The sequence below is a fragment of the Microcebus murinus genome, chromosome 23 (assembly GCF_040939455.1).
Source record: "Microcebus murinus isolate Inina chromosome 23, M.murinus_Inina_mat1.0, whole genome shotgun sequence".
Lineage (NCBI taxonomy): Eukaryota > Metazoa > Chordata > Mammalia > Primates > Cheirogaleidae > Microcebus > Microcebus murinus.
This window is the reverse complement of record NC_134126.1, coordinates 12284777-12309200: the sequence shown is the minus strand read 5'-3', so window position 1 is coordinate 12309200 and position 24424 is coordinate 12284777. Positions and strand designations below refer to the sequence as shown.

General features: G+C 34.9%; 2 protein-coding genes across 5 annotated transcripts in view; one reads left to right on the top strand and one right to left on the bottom strand.

Annotated features, from left to right (window-relative positions):
* Positions 1-24424, bottom strand: part of TRMT1L (tRNA methyltransferase 1L) — a 42034-nt gene that overhangs the window by 15971 nt on the left and 1639 nt on the right. For 2 of the 3 annotated variants that reach the window (XM_012736319.2, XM_075997021.1), the window contains exons 1-10: positions 23539-24030; positions 18838-18948; positions 16897-17010; positions 13563-13627; positions 12437-12566; positions 10608-10731; positions 10045-10124; positions 8320-8569; positions 7185-7397; positions 5620-5810 (exon numbers count right to left, since the gene is read on the bottom strand). In XM_012736319.2, the coding sequence (XP_012591773.1) occupies positions 5620-5810; positions 7185-7397; positions 8320-8569; positions 10045-10124; positions 10608-10731; positions 12437-12566; positions 13563-13627; positions 16897-17010; positions 18838-18948; positions 23539-23773 (1513 nt within the window). In that variant the 5' untranslated portion in view covers positions 23774-24030. Of the gene's footprint in view, positions 1-5619; positions 5811-7184; positions 7398-8319; positions 8570-10044; positions 10125-10607; positions 10732-12436; positions 12567-13562; positions 13628-16896; positions 17011-18837; positions 18949-23538; positions 24031-24424 lie in introns of those variants that run through there. The other variant, XM_075997022.1, reaches the window with a different exon arrangement.
* Positions 24121-24424, top strand: part of SWT1 (SWT1 RNA endoribonuclease homolog) — an 81867-nt gene continuing 81563 nt past the window's right edge. For both annotated transcript variants that reach the window (XM_075997020.1, XM_012736308.3), the window contains exon 1: positions 24121-24341. The gene's annotated coding sequence lies outside the window, so the exon portion shown is untranslated. The remainder of the gene's footprint in view (positions 24342-24424) is intronic.

Here is a 24424-nt window from a genome sequence, read left to right as displayed (position 1 = left end):
GGCAACAGAGTGAGACTGTCTCCAAAAAAAAAACAAACAAAAAAAAAACAAAAAACCAAGATTGGGATGGTGAACTGAACATTTAAAACTTGCTTTTCTTCTTACTTCAAAGCTCTAGTTATAATAGAAATAATATTTTTAAAAGTAATTCCTAAATAGTGCTAGAAAATAAAAAGGTGGACCATTACATATCCCAAATTGTTTAGTATTTTCTGAAAGCTGAGAGATCACACTACCAGAGGAAAATCACACTGAAGAAAATAGGTTTATAAGGCAGAAATAGCTGTACAATAGAAGTCTTGAACCTAAAAAACAAAGATGACTATAACCAGAGTGGCTCCAGGGATTGGTTAGAAACTGTTCTTGAAACAACTTATTATATTATTACTTTAATCCTTGGTTAGTGGGTTACAGAAGATATCTGCCTCCAGTTTGAAGTGATGAGGATAAGTTTAGGTTGAAGAAGCAAGACAATACCCCAAATTTGATGAAAAGCACTAATCTAAGGTCCAAGAAACTCAACAAGTCCCAAATATGATACAAACACAAAGTGATCCACTCCTAGACATGCCATAATCAAACAGGTGAAAGCCACATGGAGAAAATCTTGAAAGCAGTAAGAAAAAAAAATCAAGTATCAGGAATCAATACTATGTTAATGGCTGATTTCTTATCAGAAGCAATGGAATAAATTATTGAAGTACTTAAAGACAAAGCTGTCATCCAGCAAAACTATCCTTCAAAAGGGAAGGTGGAATAAAGATATTCCTAGATTAACAAAAACTGGGAGAATTTGTTGTAGCAGACCTGACCTATAAGAAATACCAAACGAGGTTCTTTAGGCTGAAAGGAAATGATAGTATCTTGAATCCAAAGGAAGGAATAAAGAGTACAGGAAAGGTAATTATGTTAGTAACTATAATATATGCATGTGTTTTCTTTTTTCTTGTCTTAATTTCTTTAAAAATCATAAGATTATTTTAAAAAATAAATATAATATTGTACTGTTGGGTTGGGTTTATATAGATGTACTTAACATATGGCAAAAACAGCATGGGCGGTAGGGAGGAAAACAGAATTATACTGGAGCAAAGTTGCTACATTTTGCCAGACTTAAGTATTAACCCGACATAGATCAAGATAAATTTAAAAGATATATTGTAATCCCTAGAGAAACCATTAAGAAAATAACTGAAAAATATACAGCTAAAAAATCAACAGAGGAGTATACATTTTTAGTATACTAAAAATACTAAATATAATACTAAAAATGAAATACTAAAAATATTTAACACAAAAGAAGGCAACAAATGAGGAACAGAGGAACAAAAAGACATGAAATCTATTTAAAAAAAAAAAAGGCAAAATAGCTGACACAAAGCCAACCATTTCAGTGACTACATTAAATGTAAATAGTCTAAACACACCGAAAGTCAGAAATTATCAGACTAAGAAAACAAGATCCAACAAGACACCTACAGATTGAAAGCAAAATATGAGAAAAAGTACATTATGTAAATAGTAGCCACAAGAGCAGGGTTTAAAGCATGAAGATGTCATACTGATGTCACTTTTGGTTCTTTTCCCAAAAAGGCTTATATAGTGACTCAGTTTGGAAGCTTTTCAGCTTCCAGCCCTTGAATGTGAAGCATCACTGGCATGTTTGGCAGTAGTCTCTCATTCACTCCTCAATAAACAACATTGAAATACAAAAAAATAAATAAAATAAAAGAACAGTGTTTATGTTAATATCAGATAATGTAGACTTTTAGATAAGAAATATCATTAGAGAGAAAGAGGGACATTTCAAAATGATAACAGGGCCAATACATGAGGAAGATAGTAACAATTATAAATCTATATGCATAGTTTCAGAAACTGATAAAGAAGACAGACTGAAGAGACCAAACATAGGCATAACAGTATAAAGGTAAGAAAAATATCAGAATTAAATAAATATTTAAGAAAACTTTCATGAAATGAAAGAATATTTGAAACTATATGTGAATGGGTACCCTATGATTTAGGAAATTAATTCTAAAAGGATATATTCTAGGAAAGTTACTGGATTTCAAAAATAAATATTACTCTGTGCAGCTAGGAAAAATTATTGTGTCACATACAAGAAAGAAAAGTTACAATAGTATTCAGTAATAGAAGACTAAGAATTTCACTAGGCACTCACTCAAACTCTTTAAACTTTTTTTTTTTTTTTTTTTTTTGAGACAGTCTCTCACTCTGTTGCCTGTGCTAGAGTGCCGTGGTATCAGCCTAGCTCACAGCAACCTCAAACTCCCGGGCTCAAGTGATCCTCCTGCCTTAGCCTCCCAAGTAGCTGGAACTACAGGCATGCGCCACCATGCCGGCCTAATTTTTTCTATATATTTTTAGTTGTCCAATGAATTTCTTTCTATTTTTAGTAGAAAAAGGGTCTCGCTCTTGCTCAGGCTGGTCTCAAACTCCTGAGCTACTACAGGCGTGAGCCACTGTGCTAGGCCTCTTTTTTTTTTTTTTTTTTTTTTTGAGACAAAGGTCTTGCTGCATTCCCTGGCTAGAGTGCAGTGGTGTCATCATAGCTCACTGCAATCTCAAACTCCTGGGCTCAAGTGATCCTCCTGCCTCAGCCTCCTGAGTAGCTGGACTACAGGTGAGCACCACCATGCCCGGCTAATTGTATTTTTTGGTAGAGACAATACTTTGCTATGTTGTCCAGGCCAGTCTTAAATTCCTGGCTTCAAGTGATCCTTGTCCCTTGGCTTCCCAAAGTGCTGCGATTACAAGAGTGAGCCATAGCACCTAGCCTAAACTCTTTGAGTATACAGGCTGTGAACATGCTTTTGGGCAAAGAAAAATTTTAGAGATAAAAAAACTAAGCTTATTTTTTTTTTTTTTTTTTTTTTTTTTTGAGACAGAGTCTCGCTTTGTTGTCCAGGCTAGAGTGAGTGCCGTGGCGTCAGCCTAGCTCACAGCAACCTCAAACTCCTGGGCTGGAGCGATCCTTCTGCCTCAGCCTCCCGAGTAGCTGGGACTACAGGCATGCGCCACCATGCCCGGCTAATTTTTTTTATATATATATCAGTTGGCCAATTAATTTCTTTCTATTTATAGTAGAGACGGGGTCTCACTCTTGCTCAGGCTGGTTTTGAACTCCTGACCTCGAGCAATCCGCCCGCCTCGGCCTCCCAGAGAGCTAGGATTACAGGCGTGAGCCACCGCGCCCGGCTAAGCTTATTTTTGACATGAGCCCTAACTGAGGAAATTCAGAAAGTTAAAGTCAGCCAATTAAGAGATGACTAGAGAAATTATGGCAAAAAGATCAATACTGAATACTGACTGTATTTACTTGTGGTATCAAGGAGTCAAAGTATATTACTTAAAACTGATAAATCCAAACTACAGAAGCATACATATATTTATTACCACAAAAATAAACATTAAGATACAAACAATAACAATGGAATATATAAACCAGTATCTTACTAGTTAAGAAAAAAGGCAGAAAGGAAAAATTAAAAAAAATAAAAATACAGGCCAGGCATGGTGGCTCATGCCTGTAATGCTAGCACTTTGGGGAGGCTGAGGTGGAAGGACTGCTTGGGGTCAGGAGTTTGAGACCAGCCTGAGTAACAGCGAGACCCTGTCTCTATAAAAAATAGAAAAAATTATCTGTGTGTGGCAGCTTGTAGCTCCAGCTACTTCGGAAGCTGAGGCAGGAGGATTACTTGGTTCCACAAGTTTGAACTATGATCATGCCATTGCACTCTAGCTGGAGCAGCAGAGCAAGATCCTGTCTCAAAATAAATAAATACACACACACATACACACACACACACACATTATATAATAGGAACTAAGGAAATTAAAAGTAATCATTAGGCAACACGTGGCTTAACCCTATGTAAATAAAATAGAAATGTTAGGTGAATACTGCTAAACTTTTAAGGAATAAATAATTCTCTTAAACTAACGCTAGTTACACTGTTCCCAAGAACTGAAAAAAGGGGAAAAATTCCAAATTCTTTTTGAAAGGAGTATAAACTGATATCAAAGCCCAACTAAATTATGCTAAAAAGGAAAACTATATTTAACCTCATTTATAAACATTAAAACAAAAAAGTCCTTAAGATAATTTGAAAATAGAATCTGGTAACATAGTAAGAGAACACTTTGTGATGATAGTTTATTCTAGGAAATCCAGTATAGTCCAATATTAGAAAATCTTATTACAATTAATCAAATTAGTAGTTTTAAAGAGAAAAATCATATAATCATCTCTACATACGCATAATGAAAATGCATATGACAAAATTCAACATCTTAATAAAAATAAAAGTAGAAATGAAGGATACTTCCTTAATATGATAAATGATAGATATCTCAGATGAAAAGCCAGTATCATGGTTGAATCAGAAAGCACTAGAGGGAACTAAAATAAGGAACATGACAAGGCGCCCTTCATTACCATTATCAATTAACATGTTACTAAAGCACTTGAACAAATGGAAAGCATATTATGTTTGTAGTTTCAAATCACACTAACCATCCTAATTTAAGGTGATCAAAATAAAATAACAATTGGGTTATTTATTTACTTTTTTATCATAAAAAAAAATCCTGTACTGGGAACACAGCTTAAGAAAAAAAGAGTTTTGACGAGGGATTGCTGTAACAGATATTAAATAACACTAAAAAGCCTCTGTAATAAAAACAGTATGGTAGAAGTGTATGAATAGATAGATATCCAACCAATAGAACAGAACAGAAAATCTAGGAAGAAAGTCAAATACATGTGGAATTTTAGTATAAGATGAAGGTATTCTCAAATCAGCAGAGAAGAGGTAAACTATTCAGTAAGGCATAACCGACCCTGAATAACCTAGGAATAGGAAAGCTTTAACTGTGGACAAAATCCAGAATATATAAAAGTTCAATTAATTTTACACTAGCAACAAAAAACTGCTGCATGATGGATGTTAAAAAATAGATGTAAACACATGTGACACAATGTGAAAGAAATTTGCAACTCATATTAAAAGGGCTAAAGTTTAATATATAAAGAGTTCTTAAGAATTCATATTAAAAAATACCAAGAAACTAATAGAAAGCAATAAGAAACTGTTTCTATGCCCCAGGACAGAAACAAACAGAAACAGCTTTATGAGGGCATGAGCCACAGCTTTTTCCTTGTATCCCCAGGCCTGGCATATAGTAGAGGCTCAATAAATGTCGGTTGAATGAATTTTATAACTGATGGCTTTTATTATATATTCATCCAGAGACATGAAAATTATTTTTATAAAGTTAAATTAATGGTTGGTAACAGCCTGGACAAACAGGTAATCTGATTTATGTTCCTAAAATTAGTTGTGAGTGGAAACTAAGTTATTTCTAGAGGGCAGGGCTAGAGAGCAATTGTATAGCATGAGTAAATAACTTTAACACACTCACACGAATGTCTTGTCTGTTGATGAAAGGAAATCCAGTATAGGAAATAACAAAGTTAGCACTGTAATCTTTAAAATCAAAGGACAACAACATACATAATTAGGGATGTGATAAAGGCTTATTAATTGGAGGCTTATAGATAAACACATATAGTCAAGAGGAACTTGAATTTACCTTCTACCATATTACCATCCTTCTGAAAAATTCTCTCTTCACACCACTGACAATGGATCAGGTATTGAATCTTCTTGGCTGTTTCATCTGCTGAAGTAGGTCCCCTTAAAACTCTCACAACTACCAACACAAAATGTTCCAGAGCCACTGCAAACAGTACTTCTATGCCTTTGTTGCATCGTGCTGCAGCTCTACAATAAATTTTTAAAAGTTATTCGGAGGCTTATTTTCCCTTGTTTGGCATTAGATTAACAATACTAACCTGGACAGGTTCCACTCCCCTAAACTATGGGGAGTGGAAGGGTTATGGGAAATCAGGAAAAATTCAACTCTCAGTAGCAATGCTTTTAAAAAGATCATTACTGTAACTTTTATACAAATTAAAATACAGGAAAATAAAGGATGTTGCCAGGGTCTTCAGTTTTTGTATAATTTCCCTTATGGTATCCTCTTAATAGGACTATATTCTCTGGTTTTCATTGTCACTTTGTTTCTTGTCATCACTACCCACCTTTCTTCTTTTTTGTCTATTTTTTCTATAAAAGCTTCTTCCAAACAATATATATTCATTGAGTAAGGACTACATGCAGGAAAGTATGCTAGTGGCTAAATATTAAGTGAAAAATCAATAGTCAAAGTTCTTTACACCATTAATTTTATAGACTTTTAGGATTTAGTTCTACTAGATATACCACTTATGTACTTCATTTTCCTTCTTCAGTCATCTACTAAATTTATTTCATGTGTATTAATTTTAATATGTTGATGTTATATTACAAACAGTTTTAAGTATGTGCAGTAGATCATTGGCATGTACAAACTGAGCATCAGAGTTTCAGTTAATTAGGAATTAACCCTTAAGGTCTATGAAGTTTAATAATCTATAGTTATGCTGAGGTAGGAATTTACACCTAAATGCTGTGAAACTAGTGTTAGGGTTAATGAGTGAGCTGGCTGATCATCCATTATCTATATTCTCAATGTCCACTTATATATTATTATTATTCTAGCATAATAGTCTGTATATCATAGGTACTCAAAAAAGTCTTCCTTTTTTTCATAAATCTGTTATTAAATTCTGTTTGGAAATCCTAATGAGAAACAGGGAGAACTTGTTTTGTAAGTAAGATCATTTCGCAGAATCAAGTTTATAAGCCATCATTTTATTCAAATTATATAAAGAAGATAGAATGCATATAAAATAAATAGTTGTTTTTAAATTTAAAGAGTTTTTGCTTTTCCTTTTCATGTTGATATCCCTTATCTACCCTACATTGTTTAAATAAACTGATTTGAAATTATCTTTCCCTTTTATCTTCAGTTTCTTACTACTTTAATTATCTAATATTTTAAGCTATAGAGTAAACTGAATATTCCAGGCATAAACTTTTAAATAAGATTCTGACAGATACAACATAAAATTAAAAACAAATAAAGATTACAAATATGGAATATAGAATTTATATTTCATGTATATTTTGAAAAATAAGATAAGCACTTCTTATAATATTGTCTCTTTTTATCATATACTAAACATACTAGGTACATTGTTGGCAATTTGGTACCTTGCCACTGCGGCTACAACAATTCGGGCTGCTAGTTCCTTGTAATATTCAGTTCGGACGATGTTACATCCGTAGTGACGCCGGGCAACATGTTGTGCCTTGGCATATAAAGAACTGATATCTGTAGACGTCACTGACACTATGCCAAGGTTTCTTATATTTCTGAATGCAGAATCTAGATAGTTCACTGATGTTCCAAAGGGGTCTAGATGTCTAAAATCAGAAAGAATATAGACATATGTAAACTCATATTAGTAAACAAAATTATACCATTGCAATTATTTCTAATGATAAAATTCCATGGATTCAAAAGTATAATACTTGCAAATCTCTTTTACATACATAATTCTGTTTTTAAAATAATAATAAAATGAAAGTATGATATGTAAGATTTGTAAAAATAAATCAGGCTTAGAAGAAAAGTGTCAGGGCCAGGCATTTTATTTCAAATGGTTAGAAAATTTCCTTATTGCACACTGCAGGCCTATGTCAAAAAACTATATTAGGCCGGGTGCGGTGGCTCACGCCTGTAATCCTAGCACTCTGGGAGGCCGAGGCGGGCGGATTGCTCGAGGTCAGGAGTTCGAAACCAGCCTGAGCAAGAGCGAGACCCCGTCTCTACTATAAATAGAAAGAAATTAATTGGCCAACTAATATATATATAAATTAGCCGGGCATGGTGGCACATGCCTGTAGTCCCAGCTACTCGGGAGGCTGAGGCAGAAGGATTACTTGAGCCCAGGAGTTTGAGGTTGCTGTGAGCTAGGCTGACGCCACGGCACTCACTATAGTCTGGGCAACAAGCAAGACTCTGTCTCAAAAAAAACCCAAAAAACTATATTAATTTAAATAAATAAACAACAACAAACTCTTAATTTTTAACTACCTCTACCCCTGAAAATTTCAGATCAGTTTAGAAAGTGACATAGCAGGCCGTGAGTGCTGGCTCATGCTGTAATCCCAGCGCTTTGGGAGGCTGAGACAGAAGGATGCTTGAGCCCAGGAGTTCAAGACTGCAGTGAGCTGTGATTGCACCTCTGCACTCCAGCCTGGCTGACAGAGTGAGACCCTGTCTCAAAAAACAAAACAAAAAACAAACAAAAAAGAAAGTGACATAACAAATCTTTCCACTTACATGAAATCAAAAGATCTCAAATGCATCAGTACATTGGCATCCATTTTGGTCACCTTGATATTACCAAGGTTTTCTTCTCCTTCTTCAAGAATATCATCATTCTTTTCCTTTTCTTTACTGTCCATCACCACTTTCAATTTGTTTAAATGACAGTTTTCCTGAATCAATGTCACAGAGTTTTCATTCAAGTCATTGATTGTAACTTTTACTGCATTTCCAAGATGTTTTGCCCACTGTAATCCCATTATCCCTTAGGAAAAATGTGGAAGAAAATGTTTTTAAATTGTAATAATTAAATAAAAACAGCATAATACTAAAAATATTTTATAAACAGAAATAAATTATTTTAAAATTTTGATATTTTTATAAGTAATTCTTATTGTACTTTCTTACTACAAAGCTTCTGAATGTGTCTAACAGATTTTCGTTAATACTTCTTATAAAACCATTTTTATGATCCTTGTTCAAATAAAATCTGTTTTTATTTTGTGGGATAGTACGTTGTTATTTTGTGGAATAGCAGGTAGTTGTTTTTTTCTTTGTTGGCTTTCTTACATTCTTACAATGAAATACTTTTTTTAAACAAAATTTTAAAAAGAAACCCAATATACAATATAAAGAAGAATGGCATTACTCTGCTTGAAGGGAGGATGGGAAGTTGGAATTCTTCCTGTTCCTCTTGCACCAAAACATGAAAAACAACTTTTCCAGACCAACACTGCACAATGGCACTGTTGTGAACTAAAAAGAACAACTGTGTATATGTAAGCAAATGATCAAGAAGAATTCAGACCAAGAAAGCCTGTTCTCAGAGCTTTCCATACCTACTGGATTTAAATCATAAGGGACATTAATTACAAAATGGGAGATAGTGACACAAGCCCAAAAAATATGGATTAGATTACCCCCTTATGTATTGGAAGTATTGACCATCTTCACCATACATGTGTCTGATAAATGGGAAAAATTATTGTCTACTGTGTGTTAAGGACTATTTCTTAAATATATTTTCTTATTTTCACAGCAAGCTTATGAGAAAAATTCTAGGCTCCCTCATTTTAGGGATTGCAAAACATGCAAAATGACAACTACAAACCTGAAATGTTTACAAAGGTACATTAAAAAGAAAAGGCTAGAAATGTCTTCCTTAGACATTAGCTTTAATGATTTCAGGTTAAAAAAGGGGGGTATCTGTAGGAAAACACTGCAGACATATCAAACAACTGAAATATATAGTCTTTTGTCTGGATTCCGATTAGAATTTTTAAAAATATTGAGATAATTGGCCACATCTAAACAATTGATCTTAAAGAATTTTTAATTTTTTTAGGTGTAATAATGTTATTGTGGTTTTATTTTCTTTAAATCCTTATCTTTTAAAGATCCAACTGAAATATTTACAGATGAAATGATATATCTGAGATTTGTTTCAAATTAATGGGTATGGATGGACTAGAGTATGAGGTATGGGGATATAGATAAAACAATACTGAGTATAAGCTGCTAAGTTTTCAAGTGAGTGAGTGATGGATACACAGAAATTCATTTATTTTGCTCTTTAGTATATATTTGAAAATCTCACAATAAAAAAATTTTTACCTTCGATCTTTAATTTTTTTACAGCAAAATATTTGGTTAGCTGCTATATCCATATACATTTTCTAAGAAAAGATACAGCAAAAATCTGATAAATAAAAGGGGTTCCAAAAAAGCTTCCTAACTTACCAGTGGCTCCAAAGGCATCTAGACATTCCAAAGGTTTTCTTTCCTCAGCCAAAGCAGCCAATGTACAGAATATTAGCTGCCTAGAAGGAAGTGACAATCTGTAATAATTTTACTTTATCATGGCTTCTTCATTGGAGATTTCATTTCATTTAAAAATAGTGAGAACTGAGGTTCCTAGTTACTATCCAAACTATTTTGAAAAGATATCTAGTACTATATTCCCAATTTAATACTATATGAATTAAAAATATGTGAAATTAAACTATGAATAATCTAATTGGATTCTACTAACAAGCATTTATTCATTTATAGATAAACTTGCCCAAAAAAGCACAAACCTCTTCAATAATTATATATAAAGTTAGTTCTGTTTTACTCTCTCATAAAGAAACTGGCTTGGTAGAAAAAAAGAAAGGAAACAATCATTCTGAGAAAATGTTAAAATAGATGATTTTCATTCTGTACCTAGTTTTAAATTTTAATATATTAGAACATAAAGGTTGAGCAAAGGTACATTTATTATAATTTGAAACATCCCATACCCTATTTTCAATTTATCTTACCGATTTAGTTTCATTTTGGGATTAAAATACGAATCTGTTTTCTGAGGTATAGAATAGTTGGGACAAACTTGTACATCCGTGTCTGACTCCTTCAAAATTTCATTAGATGGTTTAGCAGTAGAAGCTAAGATGGAAAAAAAAAAAAAGATTTCCAGAGAAACACAAAAATAATTCTAAACATCTAAAACAATATATATTTTGAAAAATAACTTTATATTATTTTGTGTTAATGTAAACAGGTAAGTAGATGTAAAAAACCCAAAACCAAAGAACAGATTTATTCAGCACTGTCTCTGGAAAAGAGTAGCACTCAGTCAGGTATTTGGTGAATGAAAGAAAGTTTAGGCCGGGTGCGGTGGCTCACGCCTGTAATCCTAGCACTCTGGGAGGCCGAGGTGGGCAGATTGCTCAAGGTCAGGAGTTCAAAACCAGCCAGAGCAAGAGCGAGACCCCGTCTCTACTATAAATAGGAATAAATTAATTGGCCAACTAATATTTATAGAAAAAATTAGCTGGGCATGGTGGCACATGCCTGTAGTCCCAGCTACTCGGGAGGCTGAGGCAGGAGGATTGCTTAAGCCCAGGAGTTTGAGGTTGCTGTGAGCTAGGCTGACACCACGGCACTCGCTCTAGCCTGGGTAACAAAGCAAGACTCTGTCTCAAAAAAAGAGAGAAAGTTTAACTTAAAATACTGACTGCCTAGCATATTAATACACCTGTATTATGACATATAACAACAATCACCCTAAAATAGCACAAAATTCTAAAATACCTTTATGATTCATCAAACACCACATTGTGTTTACACAGGTTGGCTGCTAAATATATTTTATTGTAGTATAATTACTAGAAAATAAGTATCTCTGTATGGTTGTATTCTCTTAGTCAGCATACTAGACTTCAGAATACTTTCTCATAGTTATGATTTTAAATCACAAATTACATTCAAATGGCTATAAAGTAATTAAAAATGATTCTACATTTAATATACATTACAATCATTTAATATAAACTAAAATGAAATATCGATAGGCGTAAGTTTTAAATATTTAAGAAATGAGACATAGCATGTGTAGGGAAAAACAATTCAGATACTTTATGTTTTGATTTCTTGATAATACAACCTAACTATGTATACTATATATATGGCAACTATATTTCTCTTATTTCTCTTTCTACACCGCCAAGTAATAGTAACTTTCCTTAGCATTGTACTTCTATACCCGCTGAAGAGGCATGTCACCTCAGCCTTTCACAAACCAGATTCTGTGAGAAAATTAACCTTTACAGAAAATTAGCTCAGTGACTACTTTTTTCAATTCTTAAAAGAATGTACATAGCCTCATTCTAAATGTACAAGAGAGAAATCAATCATTATATACAATGGATGCTTTTGGCCATTAGGGCTTAATTTAATTCTCGAGAAGAGATTCCTAAGTAATAACAAGTGATTAATGATTTGCTATCACTCAGAATAATGAATGGCTTTTATTTCATTCTACATTCTTTTTCCAGCAATACGTATAACACAGTTATTGATGTAAAATCTGTCATGATGAATATAATTCTATAATCTTTCATTAAGATACCTATATTACTTTAGTGTCACTTGCTTTTTTCTTCATCATTAAATATATGTGAAATTGAGAACAGTTCAATGTTACTAGAAACCTTACAGAAAGAAACCAAAACTTGAAGTAATGGATTAGAACTCAACTAAATTATTAGGTTAAATCAGTATATTTTATCTGCCTGATGTCTTTAAAGAATAACTGGACCATTATTTAAGGATTTACTTAGTAATGTTTTAATGAGATTTCTCAACTTACCAGCAGTATACCTGGATTCAGTCTCTCCTTTATTCACATGGCGCCTAACATGTCCTAGCATATCAGTCCTTCTGGTGATTGTTGCTGAACAAATGATACAATGATAATGGGCGCCCATTTTACTGGATATCTATCAGAGAATTTAATTTAAATAAGTCACTAAGAAAATGAAATACAAGTATAAGTTTGCAAATTTAAGTATGTTAGTGTGTCTTGAGTTTAATGGTATAGAAGATAATATTAATTTTGCCATATGACTTTGAAAGGATCTTAACTTCCTTACTTATATTTACATATGCTTTTTAATCTTACTTTACAATAGGACACAAGTTTAGTTTCCTAGTTTTCCCCATTCATTATAAACAGCACATAATCATACTAGTGCTGCTACCTCCTGTTTACTTGGGGCCTTATAGCAAGTAGAGAATAAGCAACATTACACAGGGTTTTTCATCATACTGTTGTTATCATATGCAGAGTATCTTGGATTGGAATGATGGATTAGGCACCATCTTGACTACCATTCACTGAACACTTTTTTTTTCAACACTTTATTGTTTTTAGTGACTCAAAAGAAAAATAACGAGGACTCAATAAGGACAGTGTCACTAAAAAATGTTCTAGTTTGTATGGCTTATATTCCCTTAGGTCAAATATATCCTAAAAATAAACATATGTGTTTTTTAAAGTTATTAAGATTTCAGAAAGTTTCTTGATTCTGTTAAATTGAACCTAAAAGGAAGAACTTGGAGAGGATTAATATGAAATCAAAACATACTAAAATATTTACTAAATCTCAGAAATTGAAGGTCCGATTCCATGATCAAAAGAAAAAAATTACTAAGTTCTCCATTCCAAAATTAGTATATGGGTTAATTTTCATTTTAAACATATGAGAACAATTTATCTGACTGAAATTAAAAACTATAAAATGATAAGTTCAATATAGCAATCCTTTTTTCCATACATTTCACTTATGTATATGATGATCTGAAAGGACTCAGATACCGAATTTCAAAGTAAACCATATTGCTGAACATGCACATCTTAGTTTTAAAGTAAATAAAAATTGCTTTTTCTTCACAGAGGACTAAATTTAAAAACAAAAAATATGATATCTGGTTACCTGTTCTCCAATAATATTTGGTTTCACTGGACGACAAGGTAAGTGACAGATGCACATCCTGTAACCTAGAATGAAGGTTCATTAAATGTTCAATTATTATTAAAAATTATAAGCAAATTTTATTTTATAAGAATTGGGGGCTAGGCACAGTGTGCTATGCCTGTAATACCAGCATTGTGGGAGGCTGAGGTGGGAGGATTGCTTGAGGCCAGGAGCTAGAGACCAGCTTGGGCATCATAGTGAGACTCTGTCTCTACAAAAAAATAAAAAAAATTAGCCTGGCCTGCTGGTGTATACCTGCAGTCCTAGCTACTCAGGAGGCTGAGGCGTGAGGACACCTGAGCTCGAGAGTTCACGGCTGCAGTGAGCAATGATAGTGCTACTGTGCTCCGGCCTGGACAAAAGAGTGAGTCTCTAAAAAAATAAATAAGGAATTGAGATTATCTTTATATTTGTAGTATCATAATTACTTGAATGAGATTGCTTTAGTGTATTCATTTGTTATATATGAGATATACATATGTGTGCATGTGTATACATGTATACACACACATAAATACAAGAGGATCCAGGTTCAAATTCTAGTTCTGCTGTAACTATTATTTCTGCATTAGTCATTCAGCTTTATCATTTATTCTCTGCCACAATGACTTTTTGTTAGGCATCGTCATTTTTCCTTCATGCTATATTTGCCATTATACAGACCCTTTTTCATCTATGATATAGCACTATCTAGATTCTCTTCCCATGCTTCTTAATCATCTTTACAGATCTTCTTCCTTCTCTCATACCCTGAAATATAGATTTACTTAGGCTTGGTTGGCTACATAACCTTTTTTCTCATTTCTCATTTTCTCATTTCTCATTTCTTAAATTCCTTCCATGATTCCAATTCTCTCTCCTGTGGGAAGGAATTCCAAGTTGTAGCTCTGGTTACTAACTCATTTCTGAAAGCCAGATCCATATTTCCAACTGCCTATTAAGGATATATGACTGAATATCTGGTCAGCATTTTAAAACTTACCTGTCAAGACTAAATTGATCATTTTCTCTTAAACCAGGTCTGTTTAATGTTTTATTTGAAAGATAATGCCTTACAATCACTTCTAACTCAAAGCCTGTAAGTTATTTCTAACTCCTTTCTTATACTGTAGATCTAATCATTTCTTAGTTGTGTATGTTTAAGTATCCCAGGAGTTAGCCCTGTATGACTTCTTTTTTCCATCAATATGTACTCCTATAGTTAGCTCATCTAGTCTCACGGCTTTACAAACCATCTATATTCTGACAACTCTCAAATTTGTATCTCTACCTCCAACCTTTCCCCAAAACTCCAGAGATCCATATAGCCTATAGGATACTTGACATCTCCACTTAAATGCATCTCAGCCTTTACATGCCTAAATCTCTGGTCCAGGCCTTCTTTCTCACACCTGGTCCTAATGTAGTCTCCTCCAGTTCATTAAAGGCCAACTCCATTTTTCTAGTTGCTCAAGTTCCAAATTCAGGCATTCTTGGCTCTCTTTCTCTTATATCTCACATCTATTCTTTCAGCAGATCTTGTTGCTTCTACCTTCAACATACTTGTCAACTACTTTGCAGCCCGCTCACTAAGACAAAACCTAACATATCTTCACCATCTACCAGAGATCAAAATCATGTGAAAGAACCCAACAGCCTAAGGTACACAAGAGAACCATATCCTTGAGTAAGCAAAGAAATATCACAAACCATTTAAGAAAAGAGAATAACTTGGAGGAGGCAGACCAAACCTAAAGGCTAAAGAATGACCTAAATAAAGAATATGAAACAGATCTTTTTAATTAAAATAAGACCTTTATTTTTTGAGAAAAAAGTCAATTATTATTTGCTATATATTTTTATATAAAATTAGACTTAAAAGACAGGATGGTCCCTGAATTAGTCTAATTCCCTTTTCCCTAAGTAACTAGTGATAACTTTTTACTAGTTCTGCTAAGAAAATAGTTCAGGAACAGTTTTGGCTTCTTCTCCAGGTGTCTCTTACTACCTGGTTTCATCCAGTTTGGTTGAAGTGCCAGACAATCATATTTAACAATTTCTATGCTGACACAATCATGTATAAATATACATATGTGTAAGATTACTATTTAGGGTTAGTTTTTGAAGAGGGATTTTTTGTGTTATCCAAATGGAATATTATAAAATCTTCCCTGTACATTGCTGTTTCCATTAGTTTACTGTGGAAATACTGCTAAGTTAGCTGGTATATACTCTTTTCAATGACTTCATAATATTTCATTGTATGCATATACCATAATTTATTGACCATCTCCTCTTTATTTTAATTCTAAGCTTTTGTTACTAAGTATGTGCTGCAATGAATATCCATTTACATCTATCCTTGCCTATTGATTCTATTACTTCTAAGGCACTCTCAGGAGAGAAAATACCTGGTGTATGGACGTGTATATTTTAAATTTTAAAAGATGTTGCCAGATCTTTTAGCAAAAATGCTATAATAATTTATGTAATTCACTATCTTAGAATCCAGAAAATCTTTTTGCTTGAAAAGATCTTGTTTTCTGTCCTTCAACTTTTTTTTCATTGAGTCCTCTTATTAAATTTATTCCCCCAAATTGTGTCATTTTTGCCATTATTATAATTGGTGTATTTTTTTTCTAATTTCCATTTATCTAGAGAAAGGCTATGATTTCTGAATATTTATGTTATATCCCACTGCCATCCTGAATACTCTTAGTGCCCCAGTAGCTTTTTATTTGTGACTCTTTTTTTTTTAAAGACACAGTCTCACTTTCTCCCCCCTTCTTCCCCCGTTAGAGTGCCATGGCATCAACCTAGCTCACAGCAACCTCAAACTCCTGGGCTCAAGCAATCCTCCTGCCTATCCAGTAGCTTTTTAAAGCCATCAGCAGAAAAAGACATGTTATCATGTCTTTTACAATGTTCATACGAATTAGTTTATTTTCTTATTTTACTACATTTACTATACCTTCAAAAATAAATGTAAAATAGTAGCAGTTCTACAGAAGAAAAAGTATAACTTACCAAAACATAGTTCACTAAGTAATATGGACTCCCAAGGTCAAACAGAGTACTCAGGACAGAACAGATGCTTAATAAATGTTTGTTGAACTAAACTACTTGTGTCATGTGTACCTACTGCCTATAGAGCTATATGGTCTTTTATTAAATATATTAGAAGTGACGACATTAAATCCCTAATAATTTCAAACTCGAAATATTTGATTATGTTCACAATAAAATTCCAACACTGGTTACAAATGTTACATTTTGTGCACATTACTTTTTTTGCAAACACAAAAATACTAACCTTCAAATTCAACTGAGACTTTCCAGTGTAAATTCTGAAGGTGACGACGAAGCTTATGGCTATTACAAGCTCTGAATTTTTCCTTAGGGCACAAAGGACAAGCCTGCTTGTTTCCTTAAAAACAAAGAAAGAATCCATAAAGTACAGAATATACTAGTTATTAATGCCTAGATTCAGCTACAAAAGAGGTAAGAGGGGTCTCCCTCTCCCACTTCTTAAAGTCTTTCTTAAATTTAGGGGGAAGTCATTGTCCCTGAACCAGGAGGTAGTTAACACTAATTATTGTAGCAAATGACCAGTGGTTATTTTTTTACCCTAAAACTCTCTCTGTGGCTATCTGATGCCCTTGTTGCCACTGAGAAGAGAGAGGTTGAGGATGTGATAGACTGAATGATATCCTTCCAGCAAAACTGCCTGTCACAGAGAGCATCACTCTGTACTTTGGACAGGGGAAAGGACTGCAGTTATCACACTCCCAGAAAAACATGTGCTGAGCAGACAGCATCCGTACCTGCTATGTATTCCTCAACTAATCTGCGTAACAAAAATTGTTAATATGTGAATTTAGGAAGAAGGAAGTGGAAGGAGCAGATGAGATCCAACATAATTGCTGTTGCGAGACTGGGGGCATGGTTAGAACCACTGTATCCAATACTGAATTTGTAAGTCCTTCTTCTTCAAAATAGAAGTCTTATTTAATTAGAAATGTAAGTTGGGTGTGATAGCTCATGCCTGTAACCCCACCACATTGGTAGGCTGAGGTAGGAGGATTTCTTGAGGTCATGAGTTTGAGACCAGCCTGGGCAACACAGCAAAATGCTATCTCTAAAAAACTCTATCTCTAAACAAAAACAAAAACAGCCAGGTGTGGTGGCATGCCACTGTAGTTCCAGCTACTCAGGTAGTTGAAGCAGGAGAATCACATGAGCCCAGCAGTTTGAGGTTGTAGTGAGCTATGATGATACCACTGCAAACTATACCACAAGCAACAGAGTGAGAACCTATCTCAAAAAATCCGAAAAACCCCAAACAAACAAAAAAGAAATGTAATATAGCTCAAATAAAAACTTTGATAAATACTGTATGACCCAGGCACAGTGGCGCTTGCCTATAGTCCCAGCTACTTGGGAAGCTAAGCTAGGAGGATTGCTTGACGCCAGGAGTTCAGGGCTGCAGTGTGCTTTGATCACACCTGTGAATAGCCACCATACTCCAACACGGGCAACATAGCAAGATCCTACCTCAAAAACAAAAAAGCCAACAAAAAAAGAAGAAAAAAATTCCATTTACTTTTCTGCAGAGCATGTTTCAGGGAAAAAAAATAGTATATGAAAGAATTAAAAGCTCAAATTCATGTTTAAAGCAATAAATATACATCAATAATCAATAACTCATTTAATAATTTTTAATTCAACAAATATCTTTCACATATAGCACAATATGGTATAGGTACAATTTATCTTTTTATATATACTTCCTATTTCAAAAAAAAACATAAGGTGATCTTAATGATGGAAACCAGCACTAAGTATAACAGAACAGAAAGAGAGCAGCTTAGGCCATTGACCACATCACGGAACTCCTGAACCAGCTCTAAATTGGCTAATCTTGGGACTTCTTTTTCATGAGACAATATTATGCTTTATATTATTGAAGACCCTGGGTTTTTGGATCTCTGCTACTTGTAGCCATATGTAATTCCTAACTTATAGAATACACAGCTCTTAGACATCAATGAGTTTATAATTTCCTTGAGGAGTTATAAAATAATTTATTCCCATAGCACCTTTATACATAGTAGGCTGTCGATTTCCTGAATAAAATTTTTTATTTTACTATTGTTCTAGTTCATTAGGAATAAACAAGTCTACTCTTAGCAAACAACTTTCACAAACTGAAAGATGATAAACAATTAGAAATTAAACAAAAACATGGAAATACCTGCATCAAGATTATCTGAGTTCAATGAATTGGCAGAGTCAAAATCCCCTTCAGTTACAAAAGCTAATTTCTCTAGATCAGCAAGCTGCCTCTGAATTGAGAAGTGTCTCTCTGAAAGGAAATTTTAAGAGTTAGAAGACTGTGCTTTAACAATTTGTACTGTAGTTCCATCTTTATTTTATCATATCACATAGAAGTTTACAATTTTATTTTCTGCAACATAATCTCCTAGTACCTAGATGGGGAATACTGCCACAGCTCAGTTCATAAAATAATAAGTATGCTTTAGAATGCAAAAAGTTGGGGGAAAACACCCCACTGAATAATTTTACAGCTTTAAAATTTTATCTAGTCAACACAATAATTTTACAAAAAATGTTTCTGCCCTGCACAAAATGCCAAAGAAGGAAATATAAGCCATGTTTCCTGTCTTCAAAGAACTTTCAATCAGGTGGGAGAGGTAAATACATTAACTTCTAACTATAATACAAGGTTGGATGAAATGAACAGTAGAGGTAGGACGTAATATGATGCAGGCATATAGAGGCAGGAGTAATTCTAGGAAGTGACTTTGAGAACATCTTTACTGAAGAAGTGCCATTTGATTGAGACTAATTGAGATCTGGTGACTGGACTTATAACTTCCTAAACAAAGGCATATGGTATAAAATACACAGTTGCCCCTACCCTACCTTGGATGGAATGTAATGTGTTTGGGGGCATGGAGTGCCAAAAATATATTACAGATCATAGAAGGCATATATTCTATGCAAGTTAGTTTGGACTTTATTTTTCAGGTAATGGTCTTTATAGGTTTTTGAAGTGAATAATGATATGATTTGAATGCATTTCACGAGGGTTTCTCTGGCAGTAGTACAGTAAGAAAGGTGAGAAAATTAGTAAGGGGAGGGTACGGAATATCAGAAGGTAAAAGAAGAAACAACAGAATTTTAGATGTGAGGAATAAGGATGAAAGATAAAATCAAACACGATTCTAACATTTTGAGTTTTTATGGGTGAGAATAATGGTACCATTACTAAAGAAGGTAAAGGAAATCTTTTTGGCAGAAAGGAAGAAGAAAAAGGAAATTTAAATTTTGACTTAGTGTGTTTTATGTACTATTGATAGAGTATTCTGTAATGATGCCCAGTAGGCAGTTGACAATTTGTTTTTGAAGTGCAGGAGGATTCTGGAGATACAAATCATAAGTAACACACATTAGGTTAAACTATGAGAATGAGTAAGAAACCCTATGAAAAGTGTGAAAAAGAGAAGGAGAAAGTCAAGACCCAGTTCTACCTAGTTATGACTGATTTCAAATGACTAGACTATCTAAAATTAATTTTAAAATGTGATTAATACATTTTTTAACCCTTTGCACTCGGATGTCGAGTGTAGATAATGTTGAGTGGATAATGAGAAAAAAGCAAGTGCAAAGGGTTAATTCTAATTCATTGCAGATTTCTTATCATTATGTATTTGTTCCAGTAATGCATTTTCAGGTTTCTTGAACATTACACATTCTTCAAATTAAATACTTCTAAATTTGAGAACACATGAATAAGTATATTCTTGATAGGGCTGGGAGGATACATTCCTCAATGCTGCTGAACCCACTACTGATTGATATAAACAGATACAATCTGGAAGTGAGATATGAAGTGATGTAGATATTTATAATAGAAGTTGGTTAAAAAAATCAGGAAGGCAGATTATGAAAGAATAATAGTAAGGAAAATCAAAATAATGCAGAAGCCAAGGAAGAAGAGTCTATAAAAGAGAAATGCTCAACATTAAGTATCACAGACAGTTGTAGAGATCAAGAAAAGGCTACTGAATTTAGTATGCAGGAAGTCTCTTGTGGACCTTTAAGAAAGTAGGTTCAGTGGTATTTGGGAATAGAAATGGGATTCGAAGAAAGAAAATATAGAAAATCAGTGTAGATTATTTTTCCAAGAAGTCTGGCAGTATAAACAAGGAGATGAATGGTATTACAACTTGTTGGTTTTTTTCTTGCTAAGGATGGAGAGATTGAATATATATGCATCCCAAAAGAAAGGAACATTTACAAAGTGGGGGCTGTATATATAAGACTAGGAGAACTGACAGGTAAAGATCCAAGGAGATAGGAGATGATGGGATAACCCACAGGGCTCTCTAATATTCATTATGTTATTAGGTTAAACAATTTAAAAACTTAAGACTTTTAAATTCAATTCTTGATACTTCCACCTTCCTGCCTATGCCTATTTGAGCTTCATTGTCATTTCATCTGTTCACCTATAATTTGTATCCTTGTTTGTCTCCCCCACAAATAAGCAATAAGGCGGCAAGGGCTATGCCTTATTCATCTTTCTGATGGCCAAGTGCCTAGCACAGTAACTTGCACACAGAAGGTACTAAAATTTGTTAAGTAATAATTTAAAAAATCAATAGACTTTTTGGATGCAATAGAATACTGTGTCAATAATTTTGGAATCCAATTCAGCATTATCAGACCCTCCTGCTCAAATTTATTAAAAGATAATTTTTCACCTTATTTTTAAAGAGTAAAACAAAGGCAACAAACATTATATTGGTTAACTTCTTATACTAGATACTCTTCAAATCAGTTATGATGAGATTTAATTTCCATAAACAGGCGAAATATTTTCCTATTTGATCAAAAACATTTAATTGCTAGATCAAACAGTAATATTCAGGAAATGAATCCATGTGTACAAACCAACCTATCTAATTGGTAATCATAAAGGTTTGTGGATTCCATGGTTCAAAGATCTGTATATGTGAAAATAAGATACATAGCGCTACATAAGATGTACTTATTAAAATTATTATAACTATTAAACAGTACAAAATAAGAGAAAGGAGCCTGGTGAGTTAGAGAATTAAAAATCCTATGGTTCCACTATTGAAAACTCTCAAAGATCTATCTAAAAATTCATGATGTGGCTATAAATATCTCTGAAATCATTTTCTGGTTCAAGATAGTAGATACCAGACAATCTGTGTTTGAATCACTCAACCTGCTTTTCATAACATGCCAATAATCAAGAAGTCAATAGGCAATCCTCTTTTTAAATCAGATGAGTCCAAGATGCTAGGAGGGTCTTTTACAACTTCTTCTGTTACTTTTTCCTCAATTTTCAATTCTATTTCAGACAGGACATCTTCATCTTGCCTAGTTATGACTGACTTCAAAGGACTGACTAGATTAGACCATCTAAAAATAGTTTTTTTTAAATGTGATTAATATATATTTTAGTTTTAATGCAATTCAGATGTCTCAATTATTACATATTTGTCCCATTAATGCATTTTTAGGTTTCTCAAACAGTTTACCTTATTCAAATGATGTATTTGTAAATTTTTGAATATGTGAATAAATCTTTCCAAATTATATTTTACATATTTTTGCTGGTGGGCAGGTAAAGAAAGCATGCATTTCCTAAAGCTGCTGAACCACTTTTAATTAATATAATCACATAAACAGATACAATCTGGACATGAGGTAGGAGGCTTCTTAGGGGAGTTTAATACCATCATCCCCCTCTCGATCCACTGTAGTTGTGGCGAAGAAATAATTGGCCTTATTTTGCACCTACAAGCACCGATCTTTTATGATGAGGAGGGGCCTACTTGAGGCATACTGACTTTGTCTTCCTTGTGATCAGCCCTACTCAAAACTATAATTTTTAGTTGTTTCAAAATTGCAAAATAATTATATTAGACTACAACTATCCAAGTGTTTTATAAACATTAAACTCAAAACTGGTCTAAAAGTAGGAAAGATGATGGATTAACTTTATAGTTATAACTTTATAACTATAAAGTTACAATTCAGAAAGAGCATAAAAGTCAATTTATGGACCAAAAAATAATTTGTTAAAAGAACTTCACTGAATCTTTCTTAGGTTTTATGCTTAAAAATGTTCAGAAGATCCTTAGGAAAGTGTTACTCATCAATCTTTTATATTCCAATATAGTCCAATAGACTATTACTTAGAAAACATGCAAGCACATTAGAAGCAAAATAATATGGGTTATTAATTTTCAACAGTCAAGTTCCTATGGAATGGAGTACAAAACTCAATTTATGTATGGGGGAAGACATCCATAAATTTAGTCGATTCTTTGCTAAACTATTCATCAGTCTCAAATTCTTTTTGGAAGCAAGCTGCTAAAGAAAATAAAATAACGAGAAAAACCCATATCTTTGTGTATGCCGAAGCAGAAAAGCTAGCTGACAGTCATGGTTTCCAAATCTCGGCAGACAGGATCTAACAGTATCTGTAAACAGGTTGCCTCGGTTACTATGTCATATCTGAAAGGACATAGATTAACGATGGCTGACTGGGCTGAGAGGGAAACTACCAAATTACGTGTAACTTCCTATTTTTGTACCATAAAAAGATCCCCCTTAACCAAGAAGCCCTTAACTTCATTATTTCCTTCTATCTGCAGCACCCTGGCCTCCACATACCCTTCACCGTGATGTCCTCGGGCTTATGGAGATGCTTTCTCCCATTCTGCACGCCTGCTTTACCCGCTACCCGGGTCCCTCCTCCCTCCTTTCATTTCCCTAAACCTGACTTTCCTCATGAAAAACATCCCAGTGAAGAAGGGCCTCCCCTCCTTCCCAGCCAGGCGCACTTTCTCGCTTCTCCTGCGGCAGAAAGATCTGGGCCTCCTGCACTTACTGCTTTCAGCCTCCTCAGGGGCAGACGCTAGGGACGGGGACAGGGCCGGAGCCTGGGCCAGGGCAGGGGCTGGGGCTGGAGCCGAGGCCGGAGTCGGAGCCGAGTCCAGAGCCGAATCCGGGGCCGGAGCTGGGACCCGAGCCGAGTCCGGGGCCGGGGTCGGGACCTGGACCTGGGCCACCTCCACCTCCTCCTTCTCCAGGGATAGCAGCTCCTCCTCCGCCATATTCTCCATAGTTACCGCCTCCGTGCCAGGCCCGCCCAGGGACCGAGAGGGGGCTCACGGCGGGGTGAGAGAACTGACGTGAATGCCCACTGGGCTGGATCCAGGGACTGGGAAAACAAATGGGGAGGGCGGGATGCGTGCAACAGACAAAAGATGAAGAACCAGTGACCAAATCCTGCTAGTGAAAAAATAGGAAGCCAGAGGCAGCAATTCCAGGTCCCAGTCTGCTTCCCTTTCCCCGAGGCGTTACGACGCCACCACAGACTGCGCAGAAGCGCACTGGGGACGGCGTCCAATGGGGTAAGAGAGTTCCGTTTCCGCGGTGCGTCTGCGTTCCACCCGTCCGCTACGGAACAGAACAGGACTACAATGCCCAGGGTGCACTGCACCGCCTGGGGCGGGGCCGGAGTTCCAAGTCCTGGGGGAAGCAAATACCAGTCTAAACAAACGCTCCGGAGCGTTCGGGTGGCAAGCATTACCGGAGCGCGGAACTACATTTCCCAGCGGGCATCGGGTTCGGGGGTCCTTTCCCGTGGCCAGGACCGCAAGAGTCGCCACCGCCGTGGGTGCTGATGAGGTAGGAACTGGGGGGGGGGGGGTAGTGTGCTGACGTTTTTGCTGGACAGGGTCCCCCTCCTCCCCTGCCCCAAATACCTGGGG